This window comes from Protobothrops mucrosquamatus, unplaced genomic scaffold, assembly GCF_001527695.2.
Source record: "Protobothrops mucrosquamatus isolate PMUCROS unplaced genomic scaffold, P.Mucros_1.0 scaffold2208, whole genome shotgun sequence".
NCBI lineage: Eukaryota > Metazoa > Chordata > Lepidosauria > Squamata > Viperidae > Protobothrops > Protobothrops mucrosquamatus.
Window position 1 is genome coordinate 266,033 of NW_015388300.1, and position 15,095 is coordinate 281,127.

The 15,095-nt window shown below is 54.2% G+C and overlaps 1 protein-coding gene across 1 annotated transcript; it reads left to right on the top strand.

The window, feature by feature from the left end:
- The first annotated feature begins 1,447 nt into the window (after window positions 1–1,447).
- TTLL11 (tubulin tyrosine ligase like 11) lies at window positions 1,448–14,769 on the top strand. Its single transcript, XM_015824344.1, is given in 10 exon segments — window positions 1,448–1,683; window positions 1,811–1,898; window positions 4,362–4,458; window positions 6,183–6,316; window positions 6,922–7,497; window positions 7,890–7,985; window positions 8,661–8,846; window positions 11,494–11,684; window positions 11,941–12,047; window positions 14,486–14,769. Coding segments are annotated over 10 exon segments (1,995 nt in total).
- Window positions 14,770–15,095: the final 326 nt, after the last annotated feature.

Here is a 15,095-nt window from a genome sequence, read left to right on the forward strand (position 1 = left end):
GCCAAGTGAGGTGATACAGGAAGATTTCAAAGTTACTTCTCAAAAACAAACTGGAAAAAAAAACCCTATTACTTTGATAGTGCAAAAAAAAAAAACAGCTACCCCAAAGCATAAAATCTCAATTGTATCTTAATACAATGCCGTCACTTATCCAAAACTATCAGGGGCAGCCTTTGCACAACACAATTAACCTGGTTATGGAATTAACCCACTTGTGGAATTTGCACCGTTGCCACTAATCAAGGTTGTTGCGCAAACGCAGCTCTTGACTCTTCAACCGACCTGGGGAAGCTTAGAGGAAAGACGAGTTTCTCTGTTTTTGCCCTCCCTCCCTCCCGCCTGATCCTGGTTTCCAAGCCAAAACCACGGTCCTGTTTCTTCCCAGCCATGGAGGCCTTTCCGGGTTCCGGTTTTATCCTCCTTGTTAATTATTCAAGGGCGGGGGAGGAATGAGAGAGCTGGGGAAGGCCCAGCCTTTAGGTCCCTTTGCTGCAGCACCATCTGCAGGTCTTCCTGTTCTTGGCTGGATCCACTTCCAGGCCTGACAGATCATTCAGAGGGAGGCTGGGAATGTCTTTATTTGCGGATTGGATTTCTCTCTCTCCTCTGGGGACAGGCGGAAGCTGGAGGATGCCCCTGGCCCTTTGTCTGCAGAGGTGGATCAGTGTGACGGGTCCTAGGCCCAGATGTGAGAGGGGCTCTGTGCAGTTGACACCCCCGTACCCCGCCAAGCACGTTGCAAGCTGGTCCCTTCCCAAGACGCCGGCTTGAAGGCTGAAGAGAAGGGGAGACTGTAGCTGCTGGAAGCAAATGTGGGGATCCTTCTTTGAAACAAGTCAGCCCTCCGAATCCTTGTGGGCGACTCTGACCTTCTAGTACCAAGCTGAGAACAGAGATACGTCTGAGGCTCTGGTCAGTCTGGGTTCCGCCTCCCCTTCTCGTGAAACAAGCTGGATGGTTGGGGCCAGGCCTCCTCCCAGCTTAATCCCCCTCCCCAAACGTTGGGGGGGGAGAGGAGAAGGGGCAGCAACTCCCTTGGAGCAGCCCAGTCTGGTCTGCGACCTCCCACCTGAGGGTCTCGGGGGCCAGGGCAGTTGTGCAAAGGGCAGTGATGGAGAATGCCCGCATCCCCTCCCACTAGGCTCTTTTGCCCCTCGCCCCGGTTGGACTCGAGCAGAACCCCGGGCCGCCTTGCAGGGCTGCGGGCACGGAGGCCCGGCCTCTTGGGGATCCGCAGCTGGGCCGGCTGCCAAAAGCGAGGGCGAAGCGCGTGGGGGCTCAGCCTCGTCTGAACGCGGCCGGCTGTCCGGCGGGCTGGAGACTCCGGGCTCCCCCTCCCCCGGCTCCCGCCTGAGCCTCGCCCTCACCCTCCCCACCCGGGGCGCGCCTGCCTCGTCCGGGCAACCAAGGGCGACGCCGGCCGGGGCGCGGGGCAGCTCCGGGGAGCATGCTCAGTCCCTGCCGGAGCCCGGTGGCGGCGGGAGCGCAACGGCCGGAGGAGGGACGGGAGCAGCAGGAGCCGCCGCCGGCCGGATGGAGCCGCCGCCGCCCGCCGCCCAAGCCAGAGCCGCCGCCCGCGCCCGCCGGGGAGCCCGGCCCGGGCNCCCGGGCCCAGGCCCGAGGAGAAGGCGGCGCTGGCGTCCTGCCCAGGGAGAGGGCCGAGCGCAGCGGCCGCGCCGCGGGGCCAGGCCGGGTGGCGAGGGGGGGGAGGCGGCGGCGGCGGCGGCGGAGAGGAGCCTCCGCGCGAGGGAAAGGAGGCTGCCGGCGGGGTGGCGCCCGCGCCCCCGCCTCGCCCGCGCCCCCGCCGCAGCGCGCGCTCGGTCACGGTGGACAGCTCCAAGGCGCGCACCTCGCTGGAGGCGCTGAAGCTCAGCCTGCGCCAACTGCGCTGGAAGGAGGTAGGCGCGCCGGGCGGCGCAGAGGCGGAGGAGCGCAAGGGGCGCGGGCCGCTCGGCTCTGCCTTCCCCGGGGCGCTGGGGTCCCCCTCGGCAGGCGGGACAGGGCAGGGCAGGGAGGCCGGCGCAGCCCCGGGGTTGAGGGCAGAGGGAGGCTCTGCTCAGACCGAACGGGGAGCCCGAGTGCGCAGGGTCTAGTCGGAGGGCTTCGGAAGGACCTCGGCGCCCTTCGCTGTGCTGGCTTGGCTGCGATAGGAGTGGCAGTCCCAGGCATCTGGAGGGCCTGGTTTGGGAAGGCTCACCCCCCCCCCGAAGTCTCCAGAGACCCTCAACCCCCTCCCCCCCTTCCTGCAGCGCCCTCCTTTTCCTTCTGAGTGTCCACAGAGCTGTTTGTGACATCACTGAGCGGTGCCAGACAGGCCTTTGTGGTGTTGACAGGCAGGGCTGTAGGCAGGGCCAGGCACAGGGCTGGGGGGGAGCGGAGGGGGAGCTTTCCTGGGCTTCTTTTGGTGTGTGAAGTGTGCCCAGGCTTGTGGCCACATCAAGAACCGAACAACTAGAGCAGCACATGGCCAGAAATCTCAGCAGGCACTGGTCTCTCCCAGTCAGTGGACCCCTTTGGGTGGGCTTGGGGCTCGGAGGGGGGGGTTATCTTCCTCTGGAAAAGGGGGGCTGCTGGTTGAGCCCCGGTAGCCGGCCCAGGGCTGCTCAGAGCTTCGACCCTGCCTTTCCTTCAATTATGGCTTCCAGAGATACTGCGTCCACACAACCAGGAGAAAAAGAAACACGCTTTGTATTTAAGCCCTCCTAGACCCACAGCAGACAGGCCTGCTCCCAAGGCTTTTCCTAACCTTTTGGGAAGTGGGAAATCAAAAAAATCAAAGCTTGGGGCGGAATCAGAAAATCAAGCTGTAATATCCGTGTTTGGCAAGGAATATTTCTGTAATATTGGAGCGCAAAGCAGAAATAAATCTGGCAGAAACAGGATTTTGTGCTCACATGATGTGTGAGTGATTGTCTTGCGAAAAAGCACTTGCAAAGGTGTGAGCAGAAGCCAGGCTGTCTGTGCTAATCCCAACGGGTGGCACTTCTGAAAGGTCTCCACAACAAATCCTTTCTGCAAGGAGAACGACACCTTCACTCTCCACTGGGCTTTGCAGGGTGTTATCAAGGAATTAGCATAATTAGCTTTAACTCCAAGATCCCTGCCTCCGTGGCCAGGAGAGGGGGCTCCTGCCTCTCGGAAGGCTTGCAGGAAATATCCCTTGAACCTGTGTGTTACTTTCAGGAAGGGGTGGCCATTCATTTCTACATTCAGTGTGCAATTTTCTGCACCACACACGCTCCTCTGATGTTACACACGCCTGGAAAGGCTGAGGTTTTCAAGCTTCCGTTTTTCTTTATAAACTCAAGCATCTGGTCCTCATGTTTCATCAACACTTCATTGATATATAGTTACTTTCTGCACGATTATATGGATGCCGTTGGTCCTTTCTGCACCTTGAACCATCGGTCTCCGAGTCTCCTTTGCTGTCAGGGGTGGCGCTGGTCAACCTGGCACCTTTTTCTCTCGCCCCTTCTGGTCAGCAAGTGAGTTCAGGCGTCTTTCTTCCTCACTTCAGCCCAGTTGTCCAGTCTCTGTTTCCCATCCTGTAAATGTTTTTGTGCGTTCTTTCAGTTGCAGAACTTGGGCCTGTGGGAATGTTAGCATCATTGTCTCAGTTTGGGAGGTGCAGATCAGGTGAGCTTCTGTGAAGCTGCCCCCTAAAGATAGGGGGCCCTTCACCCCATTTATCTGTTTTCCAGGCCCCCTTTCTCCCAGGCCAGGGGTCTCTCTCTTGCGGCCTCTCCCAATCTGGTGTTCTCCAGGTGTGTTGAACCACCGACTCTCCTGCCCTTGGGAAGGATGGAGGGCGAGGCTGAACACACTTGGAAGGCAGCATGTTGGGGGGCAGGAAACCCCCAGTTGCATCCCAGGTGCCTGTGGGGCAGAGGAAGAGGAGACTTGGGAGCTGATCTGGGCTCTTGCTGGCTTGTTTTCCTGCAAACAAATCTTTCATAGATTTTGAAGCGTCTTTGCTTCCCTGCCCACCTCCTTCCCCTCCACCCCCCCCCAGTCTCAAGGCATCAGGCAGTGAGTCACAGATCCCCCTTCTCCGTGGCTGTTGTTGTCAGTTGTGGGTGCCACCCTTCCCCATTAAGCAGGGGAGAATGAAAGCACGTGCACAATTAGCGTGTTAATTAATTGTTTTCTCTCTCTCCAGAGCTGGCTGTTGATGAAGCTGAGGTTTTTGATGCTTTTCTTTCATTAGAAAAAGAAAGAAAGGAACAATGTCAGAGCGATCTTTGCAACCTATCGCCCTCTTCCCATTGACCATCTCTGACCGATACTCAGTACAGATTTATGCCCGTCTGGACTCTGGCTAAGCGGTCTCTTTTTGTGTTCTTCCCTTCTGCTGTGTCCAGTTTCCGTTTGGCCGCCGTTTGCCCTGCGACATCTATTGGCACGCTGTCTCCTTTCACGACAATGTCATTTATTCGGGACAAGTCAACAAATTTCCAGGTAGCTGACCTTTGATGAGAGCTGGGGTTGGCTTGTCTAAGCAAAAAATGATGCAAAAAAAAGCCCAGCCCACCCGGGGACCCTCTGCTGAAAATCTGGATGCCTCAGAGCTCCAATGTTAGTTGGAGATCAGCTCCTTCATCAGAAACAAGATCAATGTTTAATCTAGTCTAAAATTGTCTAATATTTAGTCTACTCAAAAATAGTCTAAAGCCAACTGCCACCTCCTCTCTCTTAAACCTTGCCCTATGTCTGCAATTAGCCTCCTGCTGTCATTTTTTCAAGAGGGGAGAAAATATTTCTTCTAATGTTTTAAAAACCAATAAAGGAGAATATTTGTAGCTTAGGGTTGAAATGAGGGGTCCTGGGTGCTCTCTGAGCTTGGTTGTTTTCTTGCAGACGTTTCATTACCCAACTAGGTGACACCATCAGGGCTAGGAGGGAGTGGTTGAGTGCTAGAACAGAGAGCAAACCCCACTCCCTTCTAGCATTGATGATGTTACCTAGTTGGGTAATGAAACATCTGCATGACAACAAGCAAGCTCAGAGAGAATCAAGAGCACCTCTCAATATTTTAAATGCCTGTCACTGAATGCTGTCCGCTCTCTAAAATCTTTTGAGGCTTGGTCCTTGTGGTGGATGCATATTTTGATGGGACAAACTGAAAACAATATGATGATGGGGCTGGTTTCTGGGTGAAAGCCATGCCCAAATAAATCGTGGACTGTGTACAGCTAATAAATATTTTCTGTTACTTGATTTTGCTGAAAAACATACGCCTCCCTCAGTGGACCAGTCAAAGCAATCCTGTCTCTTTTTTCTGCCAAGAGAGATTTCTCAGGTGGGCCATTTTCTTTTAAGCACTGAGGAATTTAACATAACCTTTCCTTGAGATAGGGGCTATTAAACTGCTTAAAGCTCCCTGATTTCCCATTAATCTCTTCCTGAATCCCCGCTAAGGAAGGACCACGTTCCTGTCTCATCGCTGTTCCTGTCTCCGCTTTATTGTGCTATACAAGGATCTATAAAAAGGCCTTCCCTGGGATCAAATTGGCAAAAAAAGCAGCTCCTTCCAAGTGTAATTAAACCTTGGGGTTTTTTCTCTCTCTCCTGGCTGCAAAGTGTGAGCCACTCAGTCTGAAGAAAACCTTCAGCAGTAACCAAGTCCTATTCTTGGGCACTTTGAAAAGCAGGGGAATCTTTTAATATCACACAGACCGATCAATACATGATAAATTGGGCTGTGCGCATTTCCACCCTAGTGGCACAAATGTGCATATTTAGAAGCTTATTCTGCTGTGAAAGTTTACTCCCTGTTAAGTAGGTTTGGGATTTTAAGCTTCAGAGAAATAAAATAGCCCTTGTACCCAATATGACGGCAGGGGCTGCAAGCTCACCTCCACGACAGGGAACTTTTAATGTTCAATACGTTTAATTTATCATCGTTAAGTTGATCAGCTTAATAGATCCTTTGGGCAGTTTATAAGGTTGCTTAAGCAGGTAAACAATCGATAAGAGATAAAATAGACGACTAGGTTGAGCAGCAAGGAAGAGCAATAAAAGGACTTAAGAGCCACGATCCATCTCTGAGGCAGAGATTGAATCCCAGGACAGGGAACGGCCCCTTCGATGTGAGCATCTTCTCCGCCACTTGGCTGGGCATTCTGGGTTGGCCCATCTCACCGGGCAGCTGCCCTCGCCAAGCTTCTCCCTCTGCCCACTAGGCATGACTGAAATGGCACGGAAGGTGAACCTGAGTCGCGCCATGAGAACGATGCAGGAACTTTTCCCGGAAGAGTATAATTTCTATCCCCGTTCCTGGATCCTTCCGGAGGAGTTTGCCATCTTTCTCACCGAGGTAGGTGGGGGCTCTTTGGGTTCTGCTGCAAATATTAACCAAGGAATCGGGGGGGGGGGGGTTAGCTCCCATGTTTCATTGTGCCCATATCTGCCATGGCTTCTGACTGAGGCTGGGTCCACAACTTGCAGCCAGTGTGTCTGGAGGGCATCCGGGTGGGTGGTTCCTCTGAAAATCTTTGTCCACTTTTTCCCCATTTCCCTTGCGATGCTTCCACGAGGGGGCAGCACACATCCGAGGGAGGGAGAGGTCGATGGAGAATCTCAGTCAGGGCTGCCCCAAAGGCGCTTTTGCAGGAGGCAGGTGGACTTCCTTGGGTTTTCCTAGAAGACGTTTCGCCTCTCATCCAAGAAGCTTCTTCAGTTCTTCAGTTCAGAGGTGAAGAAGCTTCTTGGATGAGAAGCGAAACGTCTTCAAGGAAAAAACACGGCAAGCCCTGCTGCCCCTTGGAAAAGCGCCTCTGGGGCACCAGACGACGGAGGTCGCTGGCTGTCTAAGAAGGGGATGAAATGGGCTGATTGAAACATAATGGGGGGGGGGAGGAGGGGAAAGGCCCGCATGCAGGTAAAGGTTTTGTTGCCTTCCTCCTCTTGCTTCCCTGGCAGGTAAACCTGAGGAAGGAGAGCCACCCCAGGTGGAAGCCCACCTTCATCGTGAAGCCTGACGGCGGCTGTCAGGGGGACGGCATCTACCTCGTGAAGGACCCCACGGAGATCCGGCTGATGGGCAACCTGCAGAGCAGGCCGGCCGTGGTCCAGGAGTACATGTCCAGGCCCTTCCTGATCGACAGGCTGAAGTTTGACATTCGCCTCTACGTCCTGCTCAGGTCCCTGGATCCCCTGGAGGTCTACGTGGCCAAGGATGGGCTCTGCCGGTTCTGCACGGAGCCCTACCAGGAGCCTTCCCTGAGGAACCTCCACCAGGTCTACATGCACCTGACCAACTACTCCCTCAACATCCACAGCGGGAATTTTGTCCACTCGGACAGCGGCAACACCGGCAGCAAACGGACGTTTTCCAGTATCCTGGGCAAGCTGTCTTCCAGCGGCGTCAACATCCGGAAGGTTTGGTCCGACATCATTTCGTTGGTCATCAAGACCGTGATCGCCATCGTGCCCGAGCTGAAGGTCTTTTACCAGTCTGACATCCCGGCGGGCAAACCGGGACCCTCTTGCTTTCAAGTGAGTGCAGGTATTCCACGGTGGGTGGAGAGGACTTGCGAGGACTGGGGGAGAGGGTGGGGGGTCCAAAGGGAAGAGTTTTGTATATTTTTATTCGTTTATCCAATCTATTGGCTGACCATCGTACCCCAGGGCAACTCTGGGCATCTTACAATATTAAAAAAAATAAAAGTATGTCAATAAAATACTACAAAAGTGTAAAAATACGATAGCTCAAAGGTGGAGGGGGGTAGGGAGGGAGGGAGGGAGTAGGATGAGCAGGAGGGGAGCTGGGATCAGATATTAATCTATCAACCCCCCCTTCGGAGCCCCATGCCAGCTGGCAGAGCAGGTCTTTAGGGTCTCTGTTCTTTGGTCTCTTGGAAAGCTTTCTTGCTTTCTCTCCTCCAAAGATTTTAGGGTTTGACATCCTACTGATGAAGAACCTGAAGCCTGTCTTGCTGGAAGTCAATGCCAACCCAAGTATGAAGATTGAGCATGAACATGAGGTGGGCACCAGGTCTGGCCATGGCCTCTTTCTCTCCCTGGGAAGACGGGAGCAGCCCTCCATGCCTCCTGCGCCCCAAATGCTCCAGGGCGTCTCAACCAATCAATCAGAATAGAGTTGAAAGGGACCTTGGAGGTCTTCTAGTCCAGCCCCCTGCGCAAGCAGGAGTCCCCATATCATTTCGGACAAGTGGCTGTCCAGTCTCTTCTTAAAAACCTCGAGTGATGAAGCAACCCACAACGTCTGAAGGCGACTTCTGTTCCACTGGTTAATTGTCCTCAGTGGCCAGTTGCTGGTTGCCCCCTTCCTCAAACGCCCCTTGGAAAGAACAGTAACTCACATTCCGAGGATTAATATTTTTATTTTTATTATTAATTGCATAAAATAACATGTTAAGTTCTGTCTTAAATTCACATTGCTTTATTATATTAATCAGCATTCAACTAAGCAGGATGTTATACAGTCTTTTTTTCTACTTTTTTAAGACACTTTCTTTTTAATGTCTGTGTTTTTTTATCTGTCTTCTTGGCGTTTTGTATTTTAACCTTGGAATAAAGTTAAAAAAAAATCTAAATTAAAAAAAACCTCTGGCTTGAAGGAAAAAGCTGACTTTTGGGCATGTTTGCCAGGTGCTGGGATGGGCTTCTGTGATCAGCTTCTCTTCTGGATTTTCAAGGTTTCTCCAGGAGTTATGGAATACATCCCCAGTCCGGTTGATGAAGAAATCAAGGTGGCCATTATCCGGGACACCCTCCGGTTGGTGGATCCTCACAAGAAGCAGCAGCAGCAGCCGGGGGAGCAGGCTTCGTAAGTGGGGTCTGATTTCCAGCTGGCCTTCAGCACTTCAGAACAGGCCATGTCGGTCAGTTTGGGGGCAAAGTCATCAGAATGCAGCATTACATTGACTTAGTCTTCTCTAACCCCGAAGCGGGCAACAAAGTCAGTATTTCCCAAGAAATACCCCATTCTCTGCCTGCCTCAAGTTTTGCATTGCGCAAGTCTGGAGCAAAGCAGGAGCCATAATGTCATTCCCATCGCGGCAAAATCTCCTGATGCCATCCTGGCACCAGCATGTCTTTTGTTCTCCAAATTTAGGACCTTCCCCAAATTCAAGAGAAGCAGGGGAGCAAGGAGATATACATCTCCCAGTAGGCAAAAAGAAGCTGATCCGTTTTTCCCCCCTCCTCTGTCTTTGAAAACTGCTGAGAGGCGAGGTGGCTGTCCTTGCAGACAAAAACAATCACAGTTAAATATTTACAACCAGCTGCCAATAGGAAGAGTCTCAGTGGTGGAGAGGAGACACAAAAACAGACACAGACAACATAACACAACCGACTGTGGAGAATCTCCTGTGATTTATTTTCCGATCACCAATAATAGAGGCGGGAACGCTGGCAGGAGGCGACTGTCCTGCTGTCACAATTTAAGCAGCTAAATTAAGGCTATCATTTATGTGGAATAACCTGGGGTCCTCAAGCTCACGGGCTGCCGAACTACAAGGCCCAGCAGGCACAGCTGATTTTGTATTTCCCCAGCTTCTGGCTGGATGACCTATCTTTGGCTGGTGTCAACCTTCAGCAAGGTTGACGTTTTAACAGGCATCCCAGGGTGGGGCGTCGTGGAGGCGGCCTTGGGGTCTGTGGTGGGAAGACCACCAAGTGCAAATTAACAGGTACGGGAGATTGAACCTGGTAAACAGAAAACCCTCCCTCCAGGCTTTGGGATAAAATTAAAATTCTGTGTGGGAAGATAGCTGGAGTTTCCATTGGCTTGACGCCTCGCCCTCTCCCCACCCAGGAAAGAGAGGACCGGGTCTGTCTTCTGAGGACCGTTTGTGGGGGTGGGCTCGGTCGGTCCTGCGGTGGCCGGCTGCACTGTTGGCCGGAGGTTGCTGGCCAGTAAGAAGTATTTTCCCTTTGCTGGATTTAGAGTAAACGGTTCTATTTGTGGCGGCTTTGGGAAGGAGGGCAACCAAGGACCTTCTACCAGCAGCCCTCCTCCTTTCATCCTTTCACCAGAGCAGACATTTTTTTGGGGGGTGGTGGTGGTGGTGTAGAAATGGTGGGCTCTTTGTGGCTGCCCATCAATTGTCCGCCATCGGGGCTGCTGAGAGGCTGTGAAATGTTGGCTAACATTCACGGGGGGTCATGGAGAAACTCAACTGGCAAACTTCACCAACCAAGGTAGTTACACTCGCCTTTTGGGAGGCCAGTTGTAACTTTAATGGCCACTAAGTCCAGGACAACCTACAGGCCAACAAACCTCCCCTAAAACCATCTCCCGTACGGAGGGCTCCAGGCTGGCTTTCCCTCTCCATCTCCACGGAGAGCAGAGCTCCTGCCTGGGAAGAGGGCAGCTGGGGGGCGGCTTTGGGGCTTAGCTGCCACTCTCCGGGTCCCTGGACCCCGGTTGTAAATCTCCTCTCTCAGCCTTTCGTTAGCAGCTGGAACCGGAGCTGAGGGAACGGCACATTAGCATAAAGATTAAGTGCCCTGAGAAGGAGCAGAGCGGAGGATCTGGTGCAGATAGCAGGAAGGCATTAATAAATTAGTAATCATGTATAAAAGATAAGCTGTCCTTGGGATGTTGAAGAGCTGGGCTCAGATTGAAAATTTTGCTCTCCATGCGATGATGCTCCACAGACAGACTCCCCCCCCCTTCCTCCTCCTTCTTCCCAATCCGGTTGATAATTTCTCCAGGCTGATCTCCAGGCACAGAATTAGGGGAATAAACGTGTGGTAATCAGACATTCACATGTAATTTTAAGCCTGAGTCTGTGGAAAGCTGGGGTGCCCCCTCTTCTCTGGGGGGTGTCAGAGGTGCTGGTCTCCAGCCTGCCGTCTCTGCCTCCGGTTCCGGTTCCCGGGCTTGGTGGCTTCCATCCTGGCTGGTCTTGGTGATTTCCTAGTTGTTGTTTTTTTAAAAAAAAAATGGAGTTGCAATTTGGCAAAATCCAGAGTGAGGTGCTTCCTGTCGGCCACAAATGTGGAGCGTGTGACTTTTGTGGTCTTGTTGGGAGGTCTTGCTGGGGGGGTGGTGTCTGTCCTCCAAATCTGGACTGTGGGTTTCAGAGGTCATTTGATGACTCAGTTGCTATTGATTTCACCATCAATGTTTGGCAGGAAGAGAGAATTTAGAATTTTAGAAAGCTTTTTTTTTAAAAAAAGCTGGGATTCAGTGTAAAAACAGAGCCGGCTCACTTGGCACGGTGCAGACTGGAGCTCTTTGCCAGTCTGCACCGGGCCTTTCCTGCCTTTAGAGAGACAGGGAGGGGCACCCAGGAAGCCTCTATGCCTCCTTGGGGAGGGGGGCACTGCTGCCTGCTTCCACTGCTGCGGTCCAATGGGGCAGAGGCTCCCCCTAGCACTTCCAGCTCTGTTAGGTGGGGACATTGACTGAAGGTGGGCATCCTTTCCTGAGTATTTGGGGTCTCCCTCTTGAACTACAGAGCAGAACCGGTGGAACTGGCAGACAAGGACAGCTTCCTTGAGGAGGGGCTGCAGAACAAGCCCGAGCTGGAGGAGAGCCCCCCGCCGGAAGCCGAGCCCCCCGCCCTCTGCCTAAAGGAGGTCTTCCCCAAGTACGCCAAGCAGTTCAGCTACCTGCGTCTGGTGGAGCGGATTGCCGCCCTCTTCATCCGCTTCCTGGGGGTGAAGGGGACCACCAAGCTGGGGCCCACCGGCTTCCGGATGTTTATAAGGTGAGGGGGGCTGGAGGGGGGGCTTTCTCCTTTCCTTCAAGATGCAGAAGGGCCTTTGGACTGCATCTCCCATGAGCCCCAGTGAAGGTGGCCTGAGGATGATCCTTGAGGTCTTTCTGCTTTGTCTCTCTCTCTGTGTGTGTGTGGTGCCCCATTCCTCGAGTTCAAGATGCTGTCCATCAGGGAGGCAGAGAAAATGAGGACCCTCCATCCCATAATAACATTGTTTCCTCCTCCTCCTCCTCCTCGTCTCCAGGAACAGCAAGATCAGCAACAGCGGCTTCAGCATGGCTGCGGGGGACATTCTCTACATTGACATCACCCGGCGGGGGATCGGGCCCAGCACGGACCAGCGCGAGGCTGGTGAGTCTGCCGCCAGCCGGAGAAAGGGGGTCCCTCTGAGGGGCCACCGGTGGGAGAGGGAGTCCCAGCGGAGAGACTGGACCCCGCCTGGCCATGCCAGGGATCCGTCCTTCCCCCCCCACCTGGGAGGGGGCCAGAGCCAGCCCCCTCCAGCAGCTGCTGTGCAAGGGGAAGGGGGCGCATGGGAAGGCCCATCCTCTTGGTCTTCAGAGTGGGTAGCTGGTCGCAGGTGGGGGCCATCCTTGCAATCCTCTCCCATAATCCCCAGCCAGCCTTCCCAGGGCCTGCTGCTAGAAAGCCGGTCTGGAAGGCGCTGGTGCCTCTTCTGACTTCGAGACGGGGACTTCCAGGAGGCTCAGTGGGATGTCAAAACCTCGCCAGCCCTTTCCAAGCTTGCTTTTCTCAACCTGAAGGTCCCTGAGGTGGCACGGATCACAAAGACCATGTGGCTGATGGGGGGAGGGGAGAGGAGGGGGCTTGGTGGAGCCCAAACAAGGCCAGACGTGGGGATCCCCCACTGCCTTCGGCCGAGGTGCTTCCGAATCTCAGCCCTGGAGGACCTGCGCTGGGGCGACGCTTGGCAGCCGCTGGACGGAGTCAGCAGAAGGGCCCCGTGTTCGGATTTTGCGGGTCCTGCCGAGGCTGAAATTAACCGGCAATTAGAGGGAGAGGAAGGGTCATTTCTCCATTTACGGCTCCAAAAGAGCTCCGCCATCTGCTCCATTGTTCAGTCTGGATTCGCACTCTGATTTTTTTCGCCCAAGTTCTGTTGGGCTTGCATCTTAAATTGCTGTGGGTGAGCAGAATCTGTTGTGGTTGTGGGATGTTGCCAGCGCGGATTTGTGTGGGTGTGTATTTTTGTTTTGCTGACTGAAGTGACAATAAGGAAAAGATGTGAAGGACTGCTGAGGAGCAGAATTCGGCTTCTCCCCCCACCGGAGTGCTTTCCTCCGAACGAAAATATCTGAAGAAAATTCTTCTTCCTCTTTTGGGTCACCGAGTTTAGGCTGTTCGCCTCAATATTCTTTGCAGGCCGCTGGTCCAAGCAGCCACTGGGCCCTACCTGTTGAGCTTCTGAGCTCAAACACCTTGGCTCAGGTGTTTCCACCTGCTGGGACACTTCAAGGCTGGGATACAGCCTCTACCTGCCGATAGGAGGTAGATTTTCTCCACCCTAGAAAACTTTGGTCTCTGCTATTTGATTCCTTTGGAGTTAAAAGAGGGGGGAAAAAACAGAGACTCACCTTTAAAATGCCTGTTTGGGGGCAAGGAAGATTAAGACCAGCGCCTGGCAACGTAGGCACAAGGTGGCGTCCCTGGCCTGGCGGTGAAAAGTCCGGGGAAATGCAGAATTTGGAAAATTCTGTACTGCAGGAAAAGAACAGTGATTCTTAATTTGAGGAATTTAAGCAGAGCTTAGAGGAAGTCAAGCCAAAGAGCAAAGTAAAGGAAGGGACGCTGTCAATCATCACAATGATTACAATAAGAATGACGATGGTACCTTTAGATCCGTCACTAAGAAATAATCCATAGTAGTAGGTTAAGTCCATGACAAAAGTAGCATTTGGATGGATGCACAAAATAAAATCCATTTGGGGGGGGGAAAGAGAGCCTTTTTGTCAAGGAGTCCAGCCCCCCCCCTTCATGGGGAGGGGGGCCTCCTCTCTGAGGTTTTAATATGCGATCTGGATTACACAGAAGCGTCTCAACAGGAAGCCACACGCGCTCCTTGAGCGTCTGGTACCCTGAGTTAATTGTCAGGTTTTATTAAAAATTGTAATGGATGGGATTTATTTTAATATCCACCAAGCCACTCTCTGTGCCAGGCGACGGGAAGGAGGCTGTGGGCAGCTCCAGGGATGCCGGTAAAAGCCCCATTTCCTTGCCAGAGGCGGCAATAGAGAAGAGGCTTTCCTGCAGGGAGCAGAGAGGGGGGAGGACCTGATTTATTCACTCCTGCCCCCTCCCCTTTCGAGGAGCTGGCCAGGCAGCCTGAGAAGCCAGCCTCCAGCGCTCACCCCGAGCCAAGTGGGGATCAGGCCTCACGACCATCCGAAGCCCCTCTTTGCAGGCCAGGATGGGTGGGGAGGGAGCTCAGAAGACGGGGCCAGGGTGGTGCCAGCCGCTGCCCAGCTCCCTCAAGGCCTGGGGGGCCCGGGACAGCCCCGTCCTCAGCCCCCGGCCTGCCTTCCCTGTCGGACGGTCCCAGCCTCCGACTCTCGCTCCTCCAAGCCGGCCTCTGAGGGGGCCATGACAAGGAGCTTCAGGGCTTGGTGATGGTCCACCTTTGGTACCTTCACCTCCAGTTGGGTGAAACTTCTAGCCGATGCTGGCTGCCGCACGTGGGTTGGGTTATTGACCCCCTAAATGTCATAAACCCTGGCAAAACAAGACTCAGGGCTCCTCCTGGCTCCCCTCCCCTCTTCCTCCCCCCCCAGGAATGAGCCTCCCAGCCTTCGTGGAAGCGGTTTGCTTCCTGGCCCAGAGGAGATACAAGTCCCTGTCGCTTCACGAGCAGGTGGAGCTTCTCCTCGACTTCTGCGAATACAACCTGGCTGTGCTGGACGAGAAGCGCCTGGCCTGCAGCCGAAGCCTCTCCGGCCCCCAGGCCACCCTGGTCACCTGCCCCCAAGACCGCCTGCAGCTCAGCCCCACCACGCCCGGCTCGGCTGCCTTCCAGAGAAGCCAGAGGTTTGTCGACTGCAGGAGCTGCCAGCCCTGAAGAGGACATCCTTTGTTGGGAGGACATGAAGGTCTCACCGGCCTGATGCCCAGCCTGTGCCGCAGGAAGGGGAGCCGTGCCCAGCCCTCCCTGAAGGCACATTGGGGGGGGTTGGAGGAGGGGGGCTGTGTGGCCAAACTCCTCCTGGCAGGGCCTGTTGACGCATCCTCGGAACGGAGGGCCAAGGGGCTCCTGGATCAGAACAGCTCTTCTCCGGCCACGCAGAGCTGCCTGCTGTGCCCTGGACCCAGCCAGGAACCCCTTGCCGGAGGGAGCCCAGGGCCCGTGGGCTGGGGGGGCGGGGGGGTTAGGTGGGAGGGGAGACG